Genomic DNA, 23,789 nt, shown 5'->3' with positions numbered 1-23,789 from the left:
GGTCTACTCCTTCAGCTGTTAGTCCTTTCTGGCAGAATCTGATGTTTGTAGGAATGGATGGAGTTTTAGTTTTCTTTCTCTGGCGTTTCACAGGTGCTGTTTTGTAGAAACAGTATCCTGTCACTGTCTCTTGTTTATACAGGGGGCAGCAGAGACCAGTATATTTAATTTTGTGGACCAGTGTTCACTCACATCAGTCAGAATAGGCTGCAAGCACAGTCTGGGTGTTTTCTTGAAGAGATATTTGAGTTAAAATAATTAGACTTTTGGATTCAATGCTATTCAACAGGGCAGTCTGCAAATATGGTTTTAGATGAAACAGATTGAGGCATTTTTCTTTCTCTAATTCCTGCATATTCTCCCATACAGAGGAAAGACTGGAGCTTTACCTATCCTGGGAATAACATGGAGCTGATTCCACTTATTCCAGCTGTTTTACTTAAGTTTTTGTACTTAAGCAGCATTTACAGGCTGTGGTTGTGGAATCAGTCTCTAGGGTAAAGGGACCATATTCTTAGATCCTTGTTAAAATAAGAACAAATTTCAAAGCCCCCAGGCTTGATATTTTTATCCCCCAAAAATTAAGCACCTCACATAGGAAATTGTGTTTTCTTCTTAATGGTTATCTGTTGTTTTCATGTAATGTTATGTTCTTTTCCCATACTTTTCATCTGCTGCTACTTGCTGGCCATAAGCATGCACAGTCTTGTAGTTGATTGTATACCAGTTCATTATTGTTGATGTACAGCATCATATGAGCCTCTCCCATTAAAAAGTTTACTTGGTTACTATGGGAATGAAATTGCTTCTGCAGTATGTGTAAGTAGGCCATCCTGGTGTCTTTCCCAGCAAATTATTTTTTTTACTGCTTCAGTGGTGATAGAATTACTGTAGATTTTTATTTTCTCTTAACAAAAGAATGAGGCTTCTAGTACTAGTCAGTTACATCAGTTACTGTTTCTAAATGCTGTGTATAGTGACCAAGTTTGTTTTCATTTCAATATCAATAAACTAATGTGCAAATAAACCAAATAATAAACTACAGCGATATAGTGGTTTTGAATAATTTGAAATGCAGTTATCTGAATTGTTGAAGTATTACATTAACTCTCGTTAGTCTCTTGTGTATCTATGTAGTCTTTTGTTTTGCTTTTGGGAGATGGCAGAGAGAGTATTTAATATGAACTATATTCTGGTTTTAAAATATTGTCACAGTTTTAGCCAGTATCTGGGTGACAGATGCTGTCTTCCCTCCCACTACCCTCCCAGGGGAAGATAAAAGGGGATTAAGGGACTAAAGTACAATAGAAAAATATCTTTATTACTCAGTGGGAAGGAATCTCAACACAAAATTTTCACCGATAACATAAATTGCACTTTATTTTAAATCAAGGAGTGGCTATTACTTGTCCATACTTACACAGTAGTCTTGGGCCACCATTGAGTCCAGTCAAATGAACAAGCATATTTCTAGTGTCTTATGATTGTGTGCTTATAAAGAATTAATAAAAAAGCCCAAGGAAAGTTGCACTTGGTTTAAAGAAGATGATTCTTTAACTGAACCAGTGTTTGAAAGTTGCAGCTGGCTTTTCTGTACATTATGTTGGCTTTTCTATGTGTATTGTTCAGTCTTGTTTGAACAGCTTTCTAAAGCTATCTTGAATGACAAACAGTGACTTAATACTTGGTTTTTGCATTATAAGGAAGCATGCTGCATAATTTTGTGTTTCCATAGAACACAATAAAATTGTAATTTTTTTTTTTTAAATAAACAAAGTTTGTGCCATATCCAGTCTCTGTCAGGAACACTGTGTGTACAAATGTGTGTGCAATTTGGGCTTATTAGCAGCGACTGAAAATACAGTTAGAATTTTAAACATGCTTGACTACATTCCTGGCTGTAAAGGCAGTTATCTTGCCTGAGGGAGGGCAGGGTTATTTGGAGGGCAGAATTTAAACAGGAGCCTGGAAATGGGACCTCTTGCTCATGATGAAAGCAAAAATCTTACTTGTAATTGAGTTTCTGTTAGTGACTTGATTTTTTTTTTTCGGTGTTCCTAACTTTACAAAAGAAGAAACATGTCATTGCTTTGAGGCAATGGATAACTCAGAGCTGTTTTTAACTGCTTTCTAAATTTCTCTTGCAGTTGGCCTCAGCTGTTCTGGAAGCTGTTGAAAATAACACACTGAGCATTGAACCCGTTGGCTTGCAACCTGTTCGATTTGTGAAAGCTTCTGCAGTTGAATGTGGGGGACCAAAGTATGTTGAGCAAACAGACAGAGGGGGAAATCTTGACTCATTTGAGATAACTCTTGGATTGAGAAAACTGCTATCAACTGACCACCTCAGTCAAATTTGTGTTTCTTAAACTTTATTTCCTAAAATCTAAGACTTCAAGATTGCAGTTACAAAATTTTATGGGGAAAGTAAGCAACTAATAAATCAAACTTTAAAAAAAACCCTGATATAAAACAAACTTTTAAGACAATTTTCTCTTTTTGGGAGAGCTGTTTATTTCACTTGTGATGCATTTACCATAAAAGTAACATTAACTACTTAGGAGAAGACCATCCTGATACTTAAAGCAGATGCTTTTAAACTAGTGTTGATCTTATGGAAAGAATCATGAAAGAAATAGGTATTGAAGCAGAAAAGGCTGAAAAATGGATAAAAGGCTGAATAAAGGCTGGAGTATTTGTAGAATAAGAAATTTAGGATGCATAGCAGACTGACAAGGGTAGCTGAAGGATTTGAAAGGAGATCTGTAGAGTAAATCCTCTGAACTAGAAATGTAATGAAGCAGGAATTAAGGTGAGTTTGAAACTAAAGCAGGAAGTGTGCTTGAATGACAGGAAGGTTATCTTAGAAATTTTTGTATGGTCCTAGAGGAATATGAAGCAAGGCTTGTCAGGTACTGATGTAGACACTGAAGTTAGGTGGGAGGGACTTGCCTGAGGCCCTGGGGTTTTGATGGATGTGGAGAAGAAGGAAGGGATTTGTAGTGTGCTTTAGTGTATGTCAGAGTTAAGCAAGTAAGGTCAGTGTTAATCTGAAGCCTTTCAAATCTTGAGAAAGCCTTGACTTTTCTGTTTGACATCTTTTGAACAAGTTGACAATTCTCTCTGTAATATTTGTTTTGACAGAGCTCAATTATCTGATAGAAAATTTTGCACCAAAATGTTTTTATCAGACTTTTATTTTTTTATTTCTCAACATTGTTGTCGTTAAGATCTTGATTTTAATCTGGTTTTGTGTGGAAGAGAAAAGACATTTAACATTTATTTTCTACTTTCTCTTTAGAGCAGCTGTATAAAATGCTAATAGTTTTATGACTTCATATTTGATTTTTTTCTAGCCTACAAAATTCAGGCATTTGTACGTTCTTCAGCTTACTCCTGTCACCAGAAAACACGCTCTTTGAGCTGTAACAGCCCCTCATCAGAAAGGCCCTCCACCAATAATGGAGCTGCTCAAGGGGTGGTGATTTCAAATCCAAGATACACCACTGAGAGCTGCATTCCAGGGATGCAGTAGAGAATCTGGATAGACAGAAGCTATCCAGATGACTTGTTTCAGTCATGTGTTAAAGAGCAACTGGCAAATTGATTTAAAATCATTGTAGTTCAAGCAACTTCTCTATGTCTTGACATGATGAAATACTTCAGACCAGGAGACTTGGTTGCTTCATTCACAAGTTTCCTAAGTTTTTAATGTTTCCTCCAGTGTAAAATAGTTTTTTAATCGGAACTCAGTGTAATCCTTAAATAGTTGGCTAGGTATAGACTACTGTTTTGTTTTATGCACAAATTGTAATTTAGTTACTTTGGTTGTTTTAGAGGCCAGGTGTACTCCTCTCTCCCTTTTCCTGCTGTCATGTAGGGACAAAAACTTCTGCAGTATTGCTTGTTGAAAAGTAATAGGTAAGGAATATGTAATATTTAAGTGTGATTTGACAGAAAATGTGCTTTGTCTTGTCTATGATTACTGGCACTGAATGGGGAACAGGTATTCCACTTTTCACTGAACCAGAGCAGCAGTTTCACATTTTTTATTTTTATATGGTGCAAAGTGCCATTTTTATTGAAACCATGTTCTTAAATAGGTAACAAAATATAGACAAACTGTAAATAAATAATAACAAAACCTACAGTAGAGTTTTAAAAGGAATTCTTTTATTGCACAGTTCCCTCAGGGATGAGGGAACAGCCACATAAAATAGCGAGTATTGGCCCAACAGCAAAATAAGGTGCAGAGGGCACAGATCTCTGATAATAGTGAAGAAAGGTTCTTGATATACAGAAGTTACTGAATGGTGCCTGTGATGGTGTGTAGTAAGTGCTGCCTTAACAAAAGGCAGCTGGGTTTCCCCACAGGATTGGAGTAATTATCCCCATGGGGAACAAAGCACTGAGCTGCATGTGTGCTGTGCAGTGCAGAACTGAGTCATTAGTAGTAACTGTCATGCCAGTGTTTAACCTGATGTGATGGAAAATAACATATAGAAGGTAATTCTATAGCCAGAAGGAAGAAAGGGCTTTATTTTCCTAGCATTGAAGCTCTGCCTTCTCACAAAAGCTTGACTGAAATTGCAGTCAGCTTGCTTCAGCTACTGTAGGATTTCTTGGATCAATGGACTGCTGGCAGTTCTCATAAATTGCTATGGAAAATCATACACACTCTTCAATTTTCTCCTGTCTTACATGGTTCTGTGGGCCATCTGCAGGCTATTTAAAAGGGCCTCTGAGCCACTGTGTAGAACTACAGAAGCTTAGTAATTTTTGTTTCAGTTTTAAAAGGCTGCTTGCTCTTAAACTCCCTAATTTTATGAGATAGAAATGGAAGGGAGAAGAGCCAGCAGCTTTTAAAATCAATGAAACAGTGGATGCCATGACAACCCAGTTCATCTAAGATGCTGCAATATAGAAATTCCAAATAAATCAAATTCCTGTTTTATTCACATTTATTAAGGTTGTATTAATAGCAGTTTCTACAAGAGATTCAAACCTTTTAAAAAGAATGCTGGAGGAAATCTTTTACAATTCTTTGCATTTTTGTGAGTTTTATGGGAAGAATGTGGCTATTTACTGACCTTTCCTTGTTCTTGAATGCAACATCCTTACATCAGAAATAGTAAATCTGACTATTTTATCATCGCTTTCTATAATTGTAATGGAAAGAATTATTGCTAAACAGCCTGTTTTTCCTTTATCTCAAATTATTTTATACTCTGAATATAAAACATTATTTCAGTTTGGCCATAAATGCAAAGCTGGTCTTAGAATGCATCTGAGAGAAGCTTCAGAGAATTCACTGCTGTTCTGTAAGGCTGATATTTTTTTATTATGAAATGCAACATCAAGCAGAATTTTTAAAAAACCTGCTTAAATGTTGTCATCAACTGATAATTTAGATTGTTATTTCACACATGAAGAGTTAATTAAAGAAATCCCACTGTTCTGGAGTTGTCAAGCCAGCTTGAAGTAGTGAACATGTACATGACCAGAGCTAAAGAAAGTTTTAAAAATGAGAAATGCATCACGATGCACTGGCATTGGAACAAAATTAGTCCTTGTGGAACTAAAATAATAGACAACATAATTTAATAATTGCAACTTGTAAAATGAAGGCAGACACTTGCGTCTCTGTGCCAGTATGAAGCAATTACATTAACATCTTAAACACATGCAGGTGTTTAGACATTAATGTCAGATTTGTTTATTAAATCATGCAAACTTTGTATTTTGTAGGAAATGTGCTCTCAGTGGACAAAGTAAATCCTGCAAGCATAGAATCAAATTAGGAGATTCAAGCAGTTATTATTACATTTCCCCTTTCTGTCGTTACAGGGTAAGTAGATGTACTGTGATTTCATTTGGAGTAGTAGTTTATTTTTCCATGCCATTAAACAAAATTATATTAACCACTATTATTTTTATATGGGTTCAGATCACTTCTGTGTGTAACTTCTTCACATATATTCGATACATCCAGCAAGGACTGTTGAAGCAGCAAGATGGTGAGTAGAAAATGGTATTTGGCATATATAAACATAAATTTACATGGTACATGTACCTAAAACTTACTATCTGTGCACAATGGCAGTGACCTGACACTACAGGAAAGGTATTTGCTGGTAGTGATTACTGTAGTTAAGAGAATTTGGTGATATCCCACTGTCTGATAAAGGTGATTTTTTTAAGAACAGCAAATTGAAAAGCAGTGATTTTAGTGCATCTAACCCCCCCTTATGTTATTCAGTAAGAAATGTTATGAAAAATTCCATCAAGACAAAAGTTAATCAGTTTTTCTACACAGTATTAAAAAAAATCAAGACTTCTTCAGAGAATATGTAGGTGTTTTAGACCATAAAAGGTTCAGCTCAGTTTGATCTGGGCCATTTTTTCTTTCACTTGGTGTTTTGGTGCTTCTTCTCATTTCATGTATTGAGAATTCAGACAGACCTTCTTGTCAGACTGTATTTTCAGGGAGAAATGGCAAAGATGACACTATTTTGGGTTGAATTGTAAAAAATAAACAGGAAACCATACTGAGTTCATCTGACTGCAGCTGAGAAATGAGGTCTCTGTCATGGCTGTGGCACGGCAAAGTCTCTTGACTAGAGCTCTGGTTGTAATTCTGTCTGACAGTGGAAGATTTGATCACTCCCCACCCCGAAAAGGGAACTGGGTTTTTAGTGCCATTGCTTCAGGCTGGGTTTTTTTTTCCCCACCAGGTGTGTAGTGTACAATGCTGTTTAAACTCTTGACTTCACAGTAGTTTGGAAATTCGCATAACTGTGCTATTCAGTTTCAGTATGTCCCTATAAAAGAAGATGGTTATGGAAATGTATGCACTGTACACCTCGCTACTGAATTGTAGAATTTAAACATGCTGTGTGTTGGAGTTGTAATTACTGGGCTTCATTTCCAAGACTGTTTTACTTGTTTATCACTATAAAAGAAAAGTATGGTGATTTGATTGTGTTTAAACTGTACACAATTGATTTAATTGTCTTCCCTGTCCAGGTCAAAGAATATTCCCCAACAGCCTTCAGTCCAAGGATTTTTTGAAACAGACTATATCATTTAGGCTCCTGGATTTGCTAAGCAGAGCTAGCAGAAAAAGTGTCATTAGCCCTGTGTGAATAATTACTTTAAAAAATTGGTTTCACTTTTTAAACTTACTTTTTTTAGTTCTGTTCCATTTTTGGAAGTAGAGTGTAACAACATTATAATGTTTGTAGATGTCTGTGGTTTTCATTCTTTCAGTCTTAGAGTCTGGGTGGATTGGTTTTATCCAGAATTTGACTACAATTAGCCCCACTTTGATCTATGTCACTCATAGTAGTCTCTTCTGGTTTTTCCCAATGTGAAGAGCTTGATATTTTAGCTACACCCTAATCTTTTGTTTCCATTTCTAACCTGAAGCATTCCTGAGCTGATAAATGGAGAAACTGTTGCTTACAGAAAAGAATGCTGTTAGCTTTCCTGGTCAAAGTGAATGATTTTCATGGAATTAACCAGAAATTCACTTATTTCATACAGTAAATTATGTATGAAATTATTAAACATTATTATTATGTATAATAAAACCTTCAGATGGTTGTAGCTTTTACGGATATACTAGTATTGCAGAAGATATTGAACATGTGTTATTTGGTTTATAGTTAAAAGGCTTTGACCAAAATTAACTGTATATAGTTCAACTAAAAATTGTTTATTTTGCTGCTGAGATAAATAATTAAGTTAATTTTTTTCCTATCAAATTAAATATTTTCAGCATTATAAGACTTATTTAGTCTTCACAAGAAGTTTTGAAAAAAAAAAAATCATTTTGGTGTTTCAGCTCTATTGTCATCTTTACCATTAAAACCACAGAATTTCTGGTTGTAGTTTTATGTAAATATTTCAACAATATCTTTAGAAGAACGTGGGCACTCATGATTTGTCTGCATAATATGTTGCATGTATTTCTACTCATGCATCATATTTTTTGCAACAGAGGTCACTTTTACAAAAGTGGCTTTTGAAGTATGGTTGGGAAGACCTTGCATTTCTTGCTTAGGATAATAATCTTTGTAGTCATGCTACATCTTGATTGTGTGGAATTTTTTTTTTTGGTCTCAAATAATTATATGCTCAATTTTGATTTATATTGCTGTGGTATCTAGGAGTTTAAGGTGTGCACCAGGCTCATCAGGTTTAGCAAAATATGGATGAAATTTTAAGTTTCTTTTTCCTCCCCAGTTTATTGCTGCTGGCAGATTACTAGTAGATGAAAAAGGGAAGAAGAAAGATTACAAGTGGAAAAATTAGAACAAAATTATAGATTCCGTGATTAAACAATTCTTATCCAACAAGTTCTATTTCTTTTTTTCATGCAGTCTTTTAATTTTACAGAAAATGGGTCAAGGGTCAGGGCAACTAAAGTGACAAACAGCAATCAGTTGAAGTGGACAAGAAGTACTGATGTATTTTTGTTCCTCAATTTAAAAAGAAGTCACTTCAATTTGAAGTATTCTTCTAGGGCCATGATTTAGCATTTTTAAAATAAACACTTTAATAGGTTTTGTCACAACCAAGCTTTAATATCCCTCACACATATTAATTCTGGTTTTACTAGATGTGTGTTAACTTCTTAATTCCCTCTGAATGTACAATGAAGCAGCCTGTATACATGAGTTGAAATAAAATGTGAATACAGTATGTTTAATGATATTTCTGTCTTTTTTTAGTGGATCAGATGTTCTGGGAAGTTATGCAGCTGAGAAGAGAGATGTCACTAGCAAAACTTGGCTACTACAAGGAAGAGCTCTAAATCTTTTTACTCTTGCGCATGCATGAACTTCATTGAAAATACATAACTAAAATTGCTGAATCTTTTTGTCACTTGATATTTATTTCCACAAAGTGGGTCCAAGATTTTTCTCCTTTTGCAGATTGCACTAAGAAGTACTGTGATTGTTTTAAACTGACTTCTGCTGTATATGCATACTTATAATACTTAGTTGAACAAATGTGGTAAGCACTTGCAGGTGTATTAGTGATTGTAATTTACATTTAAAAACAAAACTTCTGATTAAAGTGTTAGTCTGAAGCAGTGTCTGTCTTCTCTCTGATGCAGAATGATGTGAACCTCTAAGTCACTCTAAAATGTAAAACTGAGATTTATGAAGAGGGAATAAATACCTCACACTTTCTTCATTATAGTGTTTACGGACATGTGTGTATCTGAGTGAATGCTAATACAGTTAACAGATAACTAGAAGAACCTGGAATTCTAGAAAGTTCTGCTTTCCTAAATTTTTTATTCTTAAAACAATGTAAGAAGAAAAACATACATAGTGATGAATCAACAGCAGAATAAATCTGTATGTCTTCTCTCTAAAGTAGGGTGCTTTGCATGCATCAAAGAACAAGAAAATTACCATCATTACTCTTTGGTTAGAAATCTTCCCCTCTAATTTTCTTTCATTAGAATTTTAAAATTCCTTTAAATGATTTTTTTTCCTCTTGTTTTCTTGGGTTTCTGTGTTTCCAGTGTTTTATACATAAACTTCCCACAGCTGTCCTTGAAACTGGAAAATATTCATGACATGATTTCTTTAACATGCTGATGATAATTTCCATGTAATGGTAGCAGTTTCTTCACACACACAATTAACTACAAATAGAACCCAAAGAAAGATTCATGGCTTCTTAAGGAAGTTGCTTTTTCTGCTCAAGTGCTACTTTTACACTTCAGGGGGTCCTTTTTGCCTGGAAAGGGAAAGCTGAAAGCAGTTGATTAGGTTACAATTTGTGGGTATGTGGTAGACTTGCTATGTGAAAGACTTCTTGGAAAAACATTGGTCTTGATTATGACAGCCCTTTACCAATTACAGATAAGATTAAAGCATTGCCAGGTAAAATGAAAGCATTAGAAGTAAAGGCAAGGTTTATAGTTGGTTATTTTAACAGGAAGCATCTCAGTGGATCCTGGTTTCTTTTGTTTAATGCAGAACAAAAATAACACTATTCATCACTGTTGCTGGAGTGTTCTCCATTTCTCCAAAAGTAAATAGAATGAGCAGTGAAATTTAATGCCATACTTAACGTTGCTTGCACATGTATGTGCCTAAAAACACTTTGCAAGTGTTGGCTTTGAACTTTTGACATTTCATTGTTAACATTAAAACAATGCAACATAAATATTATACTAGTAATGGAGTATGTCCAGCCTGGGCTATGTTTTTATCAGTCTCTGAGTACTAGTTCCTACTAGAAGTCTGGAGAATTCTACCTTTAGTTTTTAAAAGGTTGTTTATTATTTCAATAATGCTAAGGAAGCCTGATTTTACTCTTAAAAAGCAAACTGTATTTGTTGATACTATGTTTTTATATTAGGCTCAAACACTTCCTAAATGATTGTTAATCCTTAGTTTACATAATGAAATCAAACCATTTCCAGGATTAGCAAACAGTAGTTAAATGATAGCTCATAGCTGCTGCTATTCTGATTTAATAATCCTTCACAAATGTTGCTCATCCAAGCAGAGAGAAGGGGTCCTTCCTGTCTGTGATAGTGTCAAGACATAAGTGGTAGCTAAAGTTTATTATGTTGAGTTGATTTATCTCATACTAGGGGCTACAAAGATGTACTTGAATATATTTCTATGGTAACGACTGGTTGGCTTGATTACATCAATGTCTTGTAAATACTGATTGGCTTGCTTTTGAATTCAAGTCCCTGCCCTGAAATTGTTTTCTATATTTTTAATATAAGCTGCCTATCATAAGAAACCTCTGTCACTGAGAGTGTCTGGAGCTTGTAAAAACTGCACAACAGTTACTTGTCTGGTGAATATCCCTACTTCAGAAAATGGCCTTGTTTCCAGACTTTTTGACTTTGTTGAAGTTTTTCTTCACAACCAAATGCTTCTTACAGCTGTCTACTCAAAATGTCTGAATGTTTTCTTCTACTGTTTGCTTAAGGATGACAGAACAGGGGGCATTATTAGTTCAAAGATGAATTTAAACACAGTGAAAAGAGCTTGGTTCAGTGTTCAGCTTTCCCATTTATTACAGAATCACAAAATCTTGGAAAAGATCTTTAAGATCATCGAGTCCAACTATTAACCCTACTCTACCAAGTCCAGCACTAAACCATATCCCCAAGCACCACATCTAGATAACTTTTAAACACATCCAGGCATGGTGACTCAACCACCTCCCTGGGCAGCAGGTTCCAATGTCTGACAACCCTTTCAGTGAAAATGTTCTTCCTAATGTCTAGTCTAAACTTCCCCTGGCACAGCTTGAGGCCATTTCCTCTTGTTCTAACACCAGCTACTTGTGAGAAGAGAACAGCACCTGCCTCTTTACAACCTCTTTTCAGGTAGTTGTAGAGGGCAATGAGGTCTCCCATCAGCCTCCTTTACTTTAGACTGATTAGCCCCAGTTCCCTCAGCTGCTCCTCATGAGACTTGTTCTCAAGGCCCTTCACCAGCTTTGCTGCCCTTCTTTGGACACACTGCAGCACCTTGATGTCCTTGTATTGAGGTGCCCAAAACTGGACACAGTATTCAAGGTGTGGCCTCACTTATGCTGAGTAGAGAGGGATGATCACCTCCCTGGTCCTGCTTGTCACACAGTTTCTAACACAGGCCAGGATGCCATTGGCCTTGGCCACCTGGGCATGCTGCTGGCTCGTATTCAGCTGCCTATCAATCAGAACTCCCAGGTCCCTTTCTGCTGAACAGCTTTCCAGCCACTCCTCCCCAAGCCTGTAGTGTTGCATGGGGTTGTTATGGCCCAAGTGCAGGACCCAGCAGTTGACCTTGTTGAATTGCATACAGCTGAGCTCGGCTCATCAATCTAGTGCATCAAAGTCTCTCTCTAGAGCCTCCCTACCCTCAGGCAGATCAACACTCCCTCCCAATTTGGTATCCTCTGCAAACTTACTGAGGGTGCATTCTATCTCATCAAGATCGTTGATAAGATGAAAACCCGAAGTGGTCCCAACACTGAGCCCTGAGGAACCCCACTTGTGACCAGCCACCAACTGGATTTAACTCAGTTCACCACCACATTCTGGGCCCAGCCATCCAGGCACTGTTTCACCCAGCAGAGCAGACACCTATCCAAGCCATGAGCAGCTAGTTTTTTTCATCTGGATGCTGTGGGAGACAGTGTCAAAGGCCTTACAAAAGTCCAGGTAGACAACGAATGTCCACAGCCTCTCCCTCATTGACCAGGTGGGTCATCTTGTCATACAAGGAGATCAGGTTTGTCAAGCAGGACCTTCTCATAAACCTGTGCTGACTCGACCTTATCACCTCGTTTTTCTGTATATGGTGCATAAAAGATGATCTGCTCCGTGACCCTCCCTGGCACCAAGGTCAGACTGACAGGTCTGTAGTTTCTTGGATCCTCCTTTTGGCCTTTTTTGTGGATGGGTACCACATTTGCTATCCTCCAGTCCACAGGGATCTCCCCAGTTAGCCAGGATTGCTGGTAAATGATGGAAAGAGGCTTGGTGAGTGCATTCACCAGCTCCTTCAGTATTTTTGGGTGCAACCCGTCTGGCCCCATAGACTTATGGATGTTTAGGTGGTGTAGCAGGTCACTGACCACTTCCTCTTGTATTATGAAGGTCTCATTCTGCTCCACCTCCCTGTTTTCCAGCTCAGGGGACTGGGTGTCTAGGGAACAACCTGACTGCTGAAGACTGAGGCAAAGAAGGCATTTAGCACCTCAGCCTTTTTTCCTCATCCTTTTCACTGTGGTTCCCCTGCATCCAATAAAGGATGGAGATCTCCCTCGTCCTCCTTTTGTTAATGTATTTATAGAAATATTTTTATTGTCTTTGACAGCAGTAGCCAAGTTGAGCTCAAGTTGGGCTTTGGCCCTCCTGATTTTCTCCCTGCATTACATTGCTACATCTCTGTGTTCCTCACGAGAGGCTGGTCTTTTCTTCCAGAGGCCATAAACTCTCCTTTTTGTCCTGAGCACCAGCAAGATCTTTCTATTCAGCCAGGCCTTTTTCAGTGTTACCTTAGACAAATAGGTTAATCTGTAGTTTAGTTTTTAATAATAATAATAATAATACGCAAATTCGGCTTCCCTGTAATCAAACTGTAGTTAGCTTTTATTCTGATATTCAGCTGCTTCAGTGGGATTGTGCATATGGTGAAACCAGTGGTGGCTTTTCTCTTGCATCTTTTATTATTATTGCTTTAATCCATAGTATTAATTACATCACCTGTGTGAAAGTACAGAGACAAGATAAGTAATTTTTATTACTGCATTTTTTTTGCGCATGTGTAATTATGCTTAGGGACCAAAGGTCCTTAAAAGGAGCACATAAGACGTAGTGAATGGAAGAACACACATCACCTTCATCTTGCCTCAAAAGCCTTGTCAGATTCTTCTTCATGTGTAGCAAAGCATAGCCCTGGCTCTAGTTATAGAGGAGTGAAATCAGCTGGGACAAAGTCATTGAAACCTCTGGCAAAACCATGATGTGTTCCTTGGTATGTTCATAATCACCTGGAAGAGAGACGGTGTATTTTTCTCAGTTGGACTCTTCAAGCAGTAGAAAAAGCAAAACACTTCTACAGGCCTTTCATGGATGTGGTGGGAGAAAATGAGGCCTTGCAGCAGTTCTTTGAAGGTAAGAGTTTAGTTTTAAGAGACAGTCTTAGCAATTCTGGGGGGCAGGGAAAATACAGTAATTTGGGGTTAAGTGAAGAAGGAGGGAGGAAGAAGAGGAGCTCCAAACCCCAAAGGTATGTTTACACAGGGCTATCGTGTAAAGGGAATACCAGAATGAAATCATACAAATGGTGCAGATGTGTTGCAGTGCCTTTGTACTTTGGCCAGCAGAGCAGCAGGAAGGTGGACGCAGCAGAGCCTGCAGCGCCGCCATGGTAATTGCCAAGAAGGAAAGCCAGAAAGTGGTTGAGGTCTCCATGCAATTTATCACTACTGAAATCATAGCAATTTTCATGAGCTTGGTTAGCTCCCTCCCTGCTCTGTCATACCATGTCAGGTGAAAGAGGGTTTTCTTTCCACTAATATAGTTCTTCTGAAATGGCCTGATTATAACTGGTAAAATGCTAATTGTTGCTGTATCCTCAGGATCCTTCAGAGAAGCTAAACTTAGATTTCTTTTTTCCTGTTTTTTTGTTTTGTTTTGTTTTTTCCTCCTCTGGGTGTCTGTTCTTCTGCCATTTTCCCAAAGACATTTTACATTCAAGCAATGTCCCATTAGTGTCCTGCCTTTCTTGTATCACTGACCACTTCCTAATAGATTCCATAATCAATCTGCATTTCTCAGAACCTGCCATAACATGATTCAAAATGGCTGTCAAAGGCTTATGTATTTTTTACTATTTTACTAAATCTTTTCCTTCCTTCAGTTTACACTTGGCGTTTTTTTATGTATTAACCTTTTAATTCCCAGCTTCCTTTTCTATATTTGTTTTCCTTCTATTACCTGTGCAGGGATTCATGGGATACTTATCTTTGAGTAACTTGGAAAGCTACCTTTTCTGTTTTGGATAATGTGGAAAATTTCTTTCCCTGCATTTAATTTCCATTGTGCTAAATAAGTATTGGTTTTGGTTTTTTTTGTGGGGGGTTATTTTGTTTGTTGGTTTTGTTTTTTAAAAATTCTGTTGTTTGTTTGTTTGCTTGGTTGTTGCTTTTTTTAAAATTTATATTCCTGGCACTCTGTTGGCGTCAGTGAGAGTGGCAACTCTAATTTTGGAGTTTTACTTTCAAACTAGGAAATGAAGGATTCTCCAGCATTGATCAAGAAAATGTACTTAAGCCAATAAATTTAAAGTAGTGAGCCACAATGTAGGGCTCCTAGCCAGCACATTTGTTGTTTATAGATGTTAGGGAATTCATACCATGTTTCTTAAGTTCACTTTAAATCATGGAGATCAAAAGCTAACAAACTTCCTTGGATTTGCCTTGGATGTTTGTTTATATCAAGCTATTTGTTGAAGTGCTGCACTGTATAGCTGTTAAATACTCAAGATAGTGTTGGACAGGAATTATTAAAAAAATATCTTGTAATCAGAAAAATCTTTAGGCACTGACTTAGAAAACAGAGCTCTCCAGGGAGTCTGGGCTTGGTTCTGCTGGCATTTGTGATGATACTTTGAAAGTAAAAAGTATCTCAGATTTTGGCTTTCAAATGCATTAGCTGGCAAATCAGCACGTTTATAGATCTCTTTTGTAAGATTATTTGAAATTTGTGAGCATAAAGAATCCCATTTTTTGCCACTGCTTTAGTTCTTTATAGTGCATGTTTGTGTTGACACTCACTAGTAACATAAACTTACATTTTCAATATTGAGTGGGGACAGTCTGAAAAAGGAGGCTTTTTTTTCCAAGGAAGATGAGGTGTTTATTTTCCTGTTGATTACTAATTTCAATAGTCAGTAGAACTCTTAGATTAGATATGACTCTGGGGTTTGACCTTGGCTTTTTCTCAAGAGTAAATGTCTTTTCTCTTGTCATGTTGCTGCTCTGGGAAGTTCTGGTCTTTTTTTTTTCCTGTCTCATTCCACTCCTGCCACACTAGAGATTTCATCTTTGAACAGTTTTTTTCCTATTTTTTTGGTTGAAATTAATATTTTTAAATTAAGATAGTTGGATTTTTTAATCAGTAACTTCCTATTTATCAGGGAAGGTCAGAGTACCTGATTAGCTCTTGGGCCTGTGTAGCAGAGCAATCTATTCTTGCTGATGTTATCAATGGGTTGAGAAAATGAATAAAGGCTGACCTAGTTACACTGTTACACTTGGTTTATTTTTTGGTTGTTGGAAGGTACACTGAGGTGTCTGAAAAACGTGTATTTGGTCTCAGTGCTCTCTGTGACCTAAGGAAGGCTCGTGGTGGAATTGCCACCTCTCTGTATACTCATGCTCCTGGAACATTTTAGAGCACTTGGTAAATAAATAAAGCTACTGAACAAGCATGTGCCCTGAAACACAAAACACATAAACCCTAAAGGTGTCTCACACCATTTTAAGAATGAGAGACTGAAATAGGAACAAAAGATGAAAGGAGAAATTTAAAATATTAGTGACAATATTTGTTTATCTAGAAAATGTTACTTTGGCTAAAAGGCATCTGTCTTGACATAAGCTCCCTCAGGACCAGCTGGAGTGTAAGAGGTCTTCCAGCCATGGAATAACCCCAGGCTGTGGAATGTCCTGGCTTGCAGCTGGTCTGTACTTAACCCTTCCCTCTTAGTTGCTTTCTTGTGCCCAAGGTTCATGTCTGTAGGTCTGCTGGCCCAGCAGCTTTAATCAGTGACTCCAAATCTGTTCCAGTCAAAACGGACTGGATGGTCTTGAAGCCTTTAAATAGTGATCAGTACTTTGAGCCCTTTAGCATGAAAGAAGCTAAGGAACTATCAGCCCAAGTAGCACTTTCCTCTGAACCCACAGAGTGCTGAGGCCTGTTGCAGTGCTATCTTCAGATCAAAATCAGTCAAGCAGAAACATTTCCCTCAACTTGCAAGGGTTTGTAGCAAGCATTATGAATTTGTTCTTTCTGCAAGCAGGTATTGCTGAGCACTGGCCATGTTCTGTGTGCTGTTTCTACATCTCAAGCTGTATTTAAAGATTGTTCCCTGTATAGTAGCTGAATTTTTAACACAAGTCTTACTACAAATAGCTGGACTTAGCTGTGAGCATCCTGGCATCCTCCTTTAATATCAGGAAGTGATCAGTTTCGTATAGATTTTTAGTCAGCACGAGAAGTTTGTCAGAATATTTTATGTGTTGGGGACTGAATTTATAGCTGCAGAATAAGCACCCTAATAGCCTGTTTATTTAGGTACTCCATTGGAAAGTGGTGGCTTGTGGTTCAAGCCAAGTTAAAAACTGTATGTGACTTTGTCTGAAATAGCTGCTCTGTTAAGGACAAAACTTACTGCACAGAGTTTCTGGTTCTCTCTCCCCCATCCTTCACCTTGCATTTGGGTGCTGTTGAAAAAGAGGCAGCTGATTTAAATGCCATCATGTGTAAGGCACTACATGGAAGTATCAGGAGAATTAACTGAGGGATTGAAACTGTTGGCTACAGAAGTGTAGAGTATCAAGTGAAGCTCAGGAGCCAGGTGATAAACCTCATGGCTGGAGGAAAAGAGGGGATGTCTGCCAAAGAGAGAGGTGAAGCAAGAAACTGTCAGATTAGGAGGCTGGAGTTCAGACTATTCCTTGGGAGCCTGGGGCTGGGAACAGGGACGGGCTGGGAACAGGGACAGGCTGGGAGAGAACAGACAGGGAAGCAGAAGCCAGTGGCAGAACTGGCAGGTTTCAGACTTGAGATTGAAGGAGACAACAGAATATCAAATTTATGGAGAAACACGAAAAATGCCATCATATGCTGCCTACGACTGCAGTCTCTGTTCTGCAAACAACAGTGTATGAAACCCCATCACAATATTGTCTTGGCCTTTCATCCTCATCAGTTTCATGGGTAGCTGGCAATCCCCTGCACGGTGACACTGAAGCTGTGCAGTGCAGACACAGTGCAGACTGTCCCCTGAGCTGTCTGGACATGCTGCAGTGTGGAGTGTGGACTGGGAGCAGAGATCCCCCAGCACAAGCTGATAAAGGCTGCTGACTCTGCACACCCTCCGGCAGCTGTTAGCCAGGCAAGCTGTGTGTGCACAGGGGCCTCAGCAGGGCGTCCCCACCTACCTGCACGCTGTTCTCTGCTCCTGCAGCCACCTAACATCCAGGTGAGAAACTGCCTTGCTGTGTTACCTGTATACAATACTACCTGTATCTATTAAGTACTTACTGTGGTCAGATGCCTGTGAAATGGATGCCACAATTTTAAATAAATTTGCATACCTTTCATCAGCTCCTCCTCTGCTGAAACGGATGCCAATATAAGCACATGGTGCCACAGACCTGGAAAGTACATTCGGAAAGGAAACATGAAGTTTTGCAGGGCAGCCAAACTTACTGGCTCTTCTGTGCACTTGTACTGTGAACTTTGACTAGTGGTGGCCAGTCTTCCTCAATGTGAACTTCCTCTACCAGCACAGAATTACTTACTCTTTCCTTCTCCTTTAACTGTTTATGCAAAGTGGAGAGATTAAGAGGGGATGATACATATTGCTGTTGCCATCACTTAAAACAGATCTCATCTCTGGACATATTAAAGGCTCTGTCCTTGTTTCATTCAGAGCTGTACTTCAAAATAGCTTGCCTCTGACCCTGCTCAAAATAAGGAATTACTGGTTTTGTGGTACTGGAAAAACACTTGGTGTCTGAGCTCTGGCCTCACATTAATAACAAAATTGTATCATTCTGCATGAAGGCCACACCTGGAGTATTGCATCCAGTTTTGGGCACCTCAATTCAAGAGAGATATCCAGGTGCTGGAGCGAGTACAAAGGAGGGCAACGAAGCTGGTGAAGGGCCTAGAGAATAAATCTGATGCAGAAAGCTTGAAGGAGCTGGGAATGTTTAGTTTGAGAAAGAGGAGGCTGAGGGGAGACCTCATCAGTCTCTACAACTACCTGAAAGGTCATTGTAGACAGCCTGGTGCTGGTCTCTTCCCACAGGTAGTTAGCAACAGAACAAGAGGGAATGGCTTCAAGCTGCAACAGGGCAGGTTTAGACTGGACATTAGGAAATTTTTTTTCACAGAAAGAGTGGTTAGACACTGGAATAGGCTGCCCAGGGAGGTGGTTGAGTCACCATCCCTGGATGTGTTTAAGGGTCGTTTGGATGTGGTGTTAGTGGATATGGTTTATGGGAGAACTTTGTAGAGTAGGGATGATGGTTGGACTTGGTGATCCCAAGGGTGTTTTCCAACCTGAATACGTCTATGATTCTGTGAAGGGCAGGAAATTTGAACAAGAGGAACAGCGGGGTAAAACGAAGAGAAGGTGATTGAACAATTTTCCTTTGGTACTACATTAGCAAAAGGAGAAATGTTTGAGATTCAAGGGGCATTTAGCCCAAATTCAGACATGCAGAATGAAAATAGGAGAATCTAAGAAGTCAGAGGAAGGCTGCTAAGGAAGCCTGTCTCTTTTGTACTCTCAAGCTGCTTTTGCAAAACGCTTTGCTGCTGCTTCGAGACTTTCCATGTTACCATTTTGCTGAGGCAAGTAAGCATGCTGTATGTTTTCCTCTGATATGCAGAGGACAGGTCCATACACAACACCAATGCTGGCATGCACGAATCTGTGAGTAGCACACCTGCAAGCTGGTGTCTCAGTGAAAGGCAGCCAAAATGAAGTCTGCAGCAGAGATAAGCCCACGGTGCCCAGATTAATCTGTGGTCACAAAGCAATTTAGGAGATGTTTATTGGCAATGCGAATTTATGCATTAAGACAGATACACGAGGGAATTCTGTGCAAGGTGGCTGAAGTAGATTTTTAGATGCTGCTTGCAGTTAAATAATGTCTAAACAATGAATCAAGAAGGAACCGTGTCAGACAGACACCAGGAAAAAAACCAATACGTTATGATATGACTATTTACTGTGCACATGTCTGATGCAAGTACAGTGAGAAGAAAGTAAAAGCACCATAAGCAGTTACTGCTTCTGTGCTCAGGGACAGTGATTAACCTTTTGTGTTCCCCCACTCTGCTCCAGAGCTGAAGGACTGGTTGGTGCCAGTGCCCGTGCCTGAGCCACGCAGCTCCTGATTTGTAGAATCGTCCATTTCATCATGTGTAGTAGTGGGGCAGAGCCCTGCACTAGGAAAAGCAGTAACTTAAGCCTCCTGATCTTGTTTGCTTTCTGACTGGCCACACCCATGTTTATGGCAGTCTTGCTGGAGAGGTGGGGAGCGTACAGAGCAGTTCTGTTTGGCTTTTTTAGAGAGTGAGTTCCGGCTGACTGTCTAAAAAAGTTGTCATGAGTTCCAGAGACTTTATAATAATAAAATCTGTTTACAGCCTTCAGTTACCAAGCAGCGAAGGGCAAAGTACTGAACTTTTCCATTTGTTAATATATTTAATGTGTTCGTGGGCTGTTTTTTGGGGGGAGAATAAAAGGAAGCCACCAATTCTTGTAACATTTCTGAAGTTTCATTTTTTCTTTCTTAATAAGAGTATGAAGTTATCTTCAAAACCCTTTTTTCCAGTTGCAGGCTGTGGCCCTCCACCCTCTTGCTGTGGTAATGCAGTGAAGACTTAATGCCAGGCATGAACTGGTGTTTGCCTGGTGCTGTGCTGCCATTTTCAACTTCTCCCCCACATCCTCTTTCACCCTGCATTTCCCATCCTTTATCCCAGAGACACCAAAACCAGAAGCAAAACCCACATTATTACACACAAGGCATGACAGATTTGGTTGTCCTTTGTGTAGGAGACTGGGCAGCATTACCTGGCCTGAAGCGCTGATGATTCCCTACAAATTCCACTCTCATGATTTCTGTCTTTTTGACATTTTTACTTTTAGGTCAAGACATTCATGGAACCTTGGAGAATCCCATGGTGGATACAAGTATGTTGGAAGAATTCATCAGTAGTGATGTAGAGCTTGGAACTTTGTAAGTGTTACAGCAACATGTACTCCCATTCCTTAGTAGCATCTCTTAAGTGGATTTAATTTGTGCCATAACAAAATCTGAACACAATGGTCAGACCTGAAATCTGAGTTTCAAGAGGATTAGGGCTCTCTTGGTATTGGTACTTGAAGCTGTATAACAAGACTTGGAAAAATTAATTACAGGCAGTAAAGGAAGTATGTTCATCTTGTAGTTCCAACAGCATAAATGATAATGAAGTCTGGGATAATTCATAACTGCTAAGCTAATTGTGGCATTAAATGCAAAGCTGTTATTTTAACATTTCTGTAAGTGCTAGTTTAGTGTTTACGTACAGAATAAGTGATGTGAGACTAATGTGCAATACATTGAGAGGTTAATGTAAACTTCCCAGTTTGAAGGAAGCAGGGCTATTCTTGTGATCCTAATGCTTCATTCAGAACAGAGAAACTGTCCATTAATCTCTCCTGAGACTAACTTTAAGACATACAAAGATGCATAATGTAAAGGGTCATGTTCAAGGGTGGAAAGTTATGCAGCATGGATGTATCAAAGTCTTCAAACCAAAATCTTTCATCTAGACAACTATCAGATGACTTGTTCAATGCAATGTTCTTGCACTTGCCAAGAACCACAGCAAGAGGCAATGTTTTAAAAATAATTAAACATGGGATTTTTCATTTTGGACACACTTGGCAGCACACAAATTTACTTACAGTAGGCTAAATAGCATTCTACCTTCTCTAAATCATGAATAATGAATTGAGTCTCTCTTCCCACAGTATACAAGTAAAGAAGAATGAAGAAGTTGTTGTATATAAATATACATAACTTTTATTTTTAGAGTAACTAAACATGTATTGGGTAAAACATATTATTGAACTTCTGTATGACAACTTTAAAATGTTATATTTTTGCTTTTATGCACAAAACATAGCAGTAATACAAATATGTATATATATATTCTACTATATAGCTTAGCTATGTTAGATATTATTGTTGCAGTGCTACAAAGTATTTACGTGCAAGGAAATAATCTGTAAAGATATTACAGGCTCAGCAGGATTTTACACTGGTACTAGAGTAATACTTCATTAATTATGGGATTGAGAACATTTCCTGAATCATCAGATCTCTAAAAGTAAAATTATGAAGTATTTGTCTGTATTGCAGACTATTTGTGCATAAACAGAATGGAATCTCATAAAAAAAAACTTGTCAAAATATGTCAAAGGAGAAAAAATATTACAAGCCTCCATATATATAAATATATAAATATATAAAATACAGACCAACATAATGGCATGAGCAATACTGAATGGAGAAAACAATTAAAAGGGTGCTGTTACCACAAAGGTCTTGGGTGCATCTCTAAGTGTCCATTAAAGATCATCTTCCATCAGACAGGCTATTGGTGTTACATTTGTTCTCCTTTTACACCACATGTGAAGCACCATGTGATTTCCTTATCTTTTCCTACAGTAATAGGAAGATACTCTTGAGCAGTGAAAGGAGAAAAAAGAGTTGCATGTCCTTTCCTAAGCAGTAATTCAATTGATGTACAATTTAATTGCTGTTTAATTCCTAAGCAGTCATTTAATTGATATATGTCTGCAAATCGAAAGAATTTAAACTACTAAACATTTTTTCCTTGAAAAGCACAACACCAGTTTCAGTAAAGTTTTCACTTGGAGACATCTCCCTGCTGTCTCTGTACTTTATGAGTACTTTCTTTCTCCTATAAAATGTTTGCATTTTACTGAAATACTCTCACTCGAGGCAGAAATTGAGTCCTCAAGGCAGCATTTAAAATCAGGAACATGAACTGAACGTGTAGAATGGAAGTTTTAGACTTTTATGGATGTATATTTTTAATTTTTACAAGGCACATTTAGAACTCAGTAGCTATAGATCAAGTATCCCACAGCAAAAAAATAATTCAAGTGTTTTCCAGCTCTCTGTTCAAAGTTGAAAATTGTGTTTACAGTGGTAGACGTGATATTTAAAAGCATCAGAAAAAATGCTTTTAAGGAAATAAAAGATTATTCTAATGTTGATTTTTTTGTTTATTTTTTAAGAGTAATTGTGCAGTTGAAGCTAACCCAAAATGCAGTATTGTGGATGTGGCATGTTAGAAAATCATTAGCAATACCATTATGACAGGAAAATATGTCACAAGTCACAGGCTGTGACCAAGAACAAAAGTGTTCTCTCTTGTGCCATCCAAACTCAGAAATACAACACCTCAAGTAGAAATAGTAGAATTAAAATCAAGTGATGGAAATTTTCCATTGATGCTTCAAAGTATTTGCTGTGCATGAGGGAAGATGTGGTCTCTGAATATGAGGGTGTCTGTTTAAGCAATTTTGTTTTATTCAACTTCTGCCAGAACACCTGGCCTTAGTAAAGCAGGTGTGCCTCACTAAATGTCTCCCTTCCTTCATCTTACCATTTTTAGCCTAACATGCATCATAACTACTTGTTTTTCAGGTAGTTCTTCAGAGCAGCACAAGAAAAGGTTTCTTTAACTACATGAAAGACATTGAGTTGCTGAAGCGAGTTCAGAGAAGGGCGACCAAGGGTGAAAGGGCTGGAGAACAAGGCCTATGAGCAGAGGCTGAGGGAATTGGGATTGTTTAGTTTGGAGGAGGCTAAGGGGGAGACCTCATTGCTCTCTACAACTATCTGAAGGGAGGTTGTAGGGAGGTGGGTCTTGGCCTCTTCTCTCAAGTAAATAACAATACGACCAGAGAAGACGGCGTGAAGTTGTGCCAGGGGAGTTTTAGACTAGATATTAGGAAGAATTTCTTTACTGAAAGAGTGGTCAGGCACTTTAATGGGCTGTCCAAGGAGGTGGTGGAGTTACCATTCCTGGAAGTATTTTAAAACCATGTAGATGAAGTACTTCAGGACGTGCTCTAGTAGTGGTCTTTTCCAACCATGACAATTCTGTGATTCTGTGATTCACTTTCTGCTTGAAGAGAAAGAGAAAGCTGCCCAGTAAAATATGGGCTGGTATGTTCTTGAACAGAGCAGTATGACTGAAGTTCTTTAGGCAGGAATCATAGGAGATCACATTTTCAGAGATTTACCTGCTTCAGTAACAAAAACCAGTGAACACTAAAAATAACTTGTTTGGCTTTCCGTGATGACCTCTCCAAGCAGGTGTGCTAAAACATAAATATTTTCTTCTTGGCTATAGGACTTGGCACAGAGGTGGCTGTGGATCGCATGGAATTTCTTGATTCCCAGCCAGGATTCCT

At 38.3% G+C, this 23,789-nt stretch overlaps 2 protein-coding genes across 4 annotated transcripts in view; both read left to right on the top strand.

The window, feature by feature from the left end:
- The window catches only part of RAB3IP (RAB3A interacting protein), a 32,391-nt gene extending 23,294 nt beyond the window's left edge, over positions 1-9,097 (top strand). For all 3 annotated transcript variants that reach the window (XM_051610607.1, XM_051610615.1, XM_051610597.1), the window contains 4 exons: positions 2,148-2,260; positions 5,749-5,848; positions 5,948-6,017; positions 8,736-9,097. In XM_051610607.1, the coding sequence (XP_051466567.1) occupies positions 2,148-2,260; positions 5,749-5,848; positions 5,948-6,017; positions 8,736-8,818 (366 nt within the window). In that variant the 3' untranslated portion in view covers positions 8,819-9,097. The remainder of the gene's footprint in view (positions 1-2,147; positions 2,261-5,748; positions 5,849-5,947; positions 6,018-8,735) is intronic.
- Positions 9,098-13,471: 4,374 nt separating this feature from the next.
- Positions 13,472-23,789, top strand: part of MYRFL (myelin regulatory factor like) — a 44,588-nt gene continuing 34,270 nt past the window's right edge. Inside the window, exons 1-2 of the mRNA XM_051625980.1 lie at positions 13,472-13,654; positions 20,439-20,529. Of these exons, the coding sequence (XP_051481940.1) occupies positions 13,609-13,654; positions 20,439-20,529 (137 nt within the window). The 5' untranslated portion in view covers positions 13,472-13,608. The remainder of the gene's footprint in view (positions 13,655-20,438; positions 20,530-23,789) is intronic.

This window comes from Apus apus, chromosome 1 (genome assembly GCF_020740795.1).
Source record: "Apus apus isolate bApuApu2 chromosome 1, bApuApu2.pri.cur, whole genome shotgun sequence".
Classification (NCBI taxonomy): Eukaryota; Metazoa; Chordata; class Aves; order Apodiformes; family Apodidae; genus Apus; species Apus apus.
This window is presented reverse-complemented; position numbering and strand designations above follow the sequence as displayed.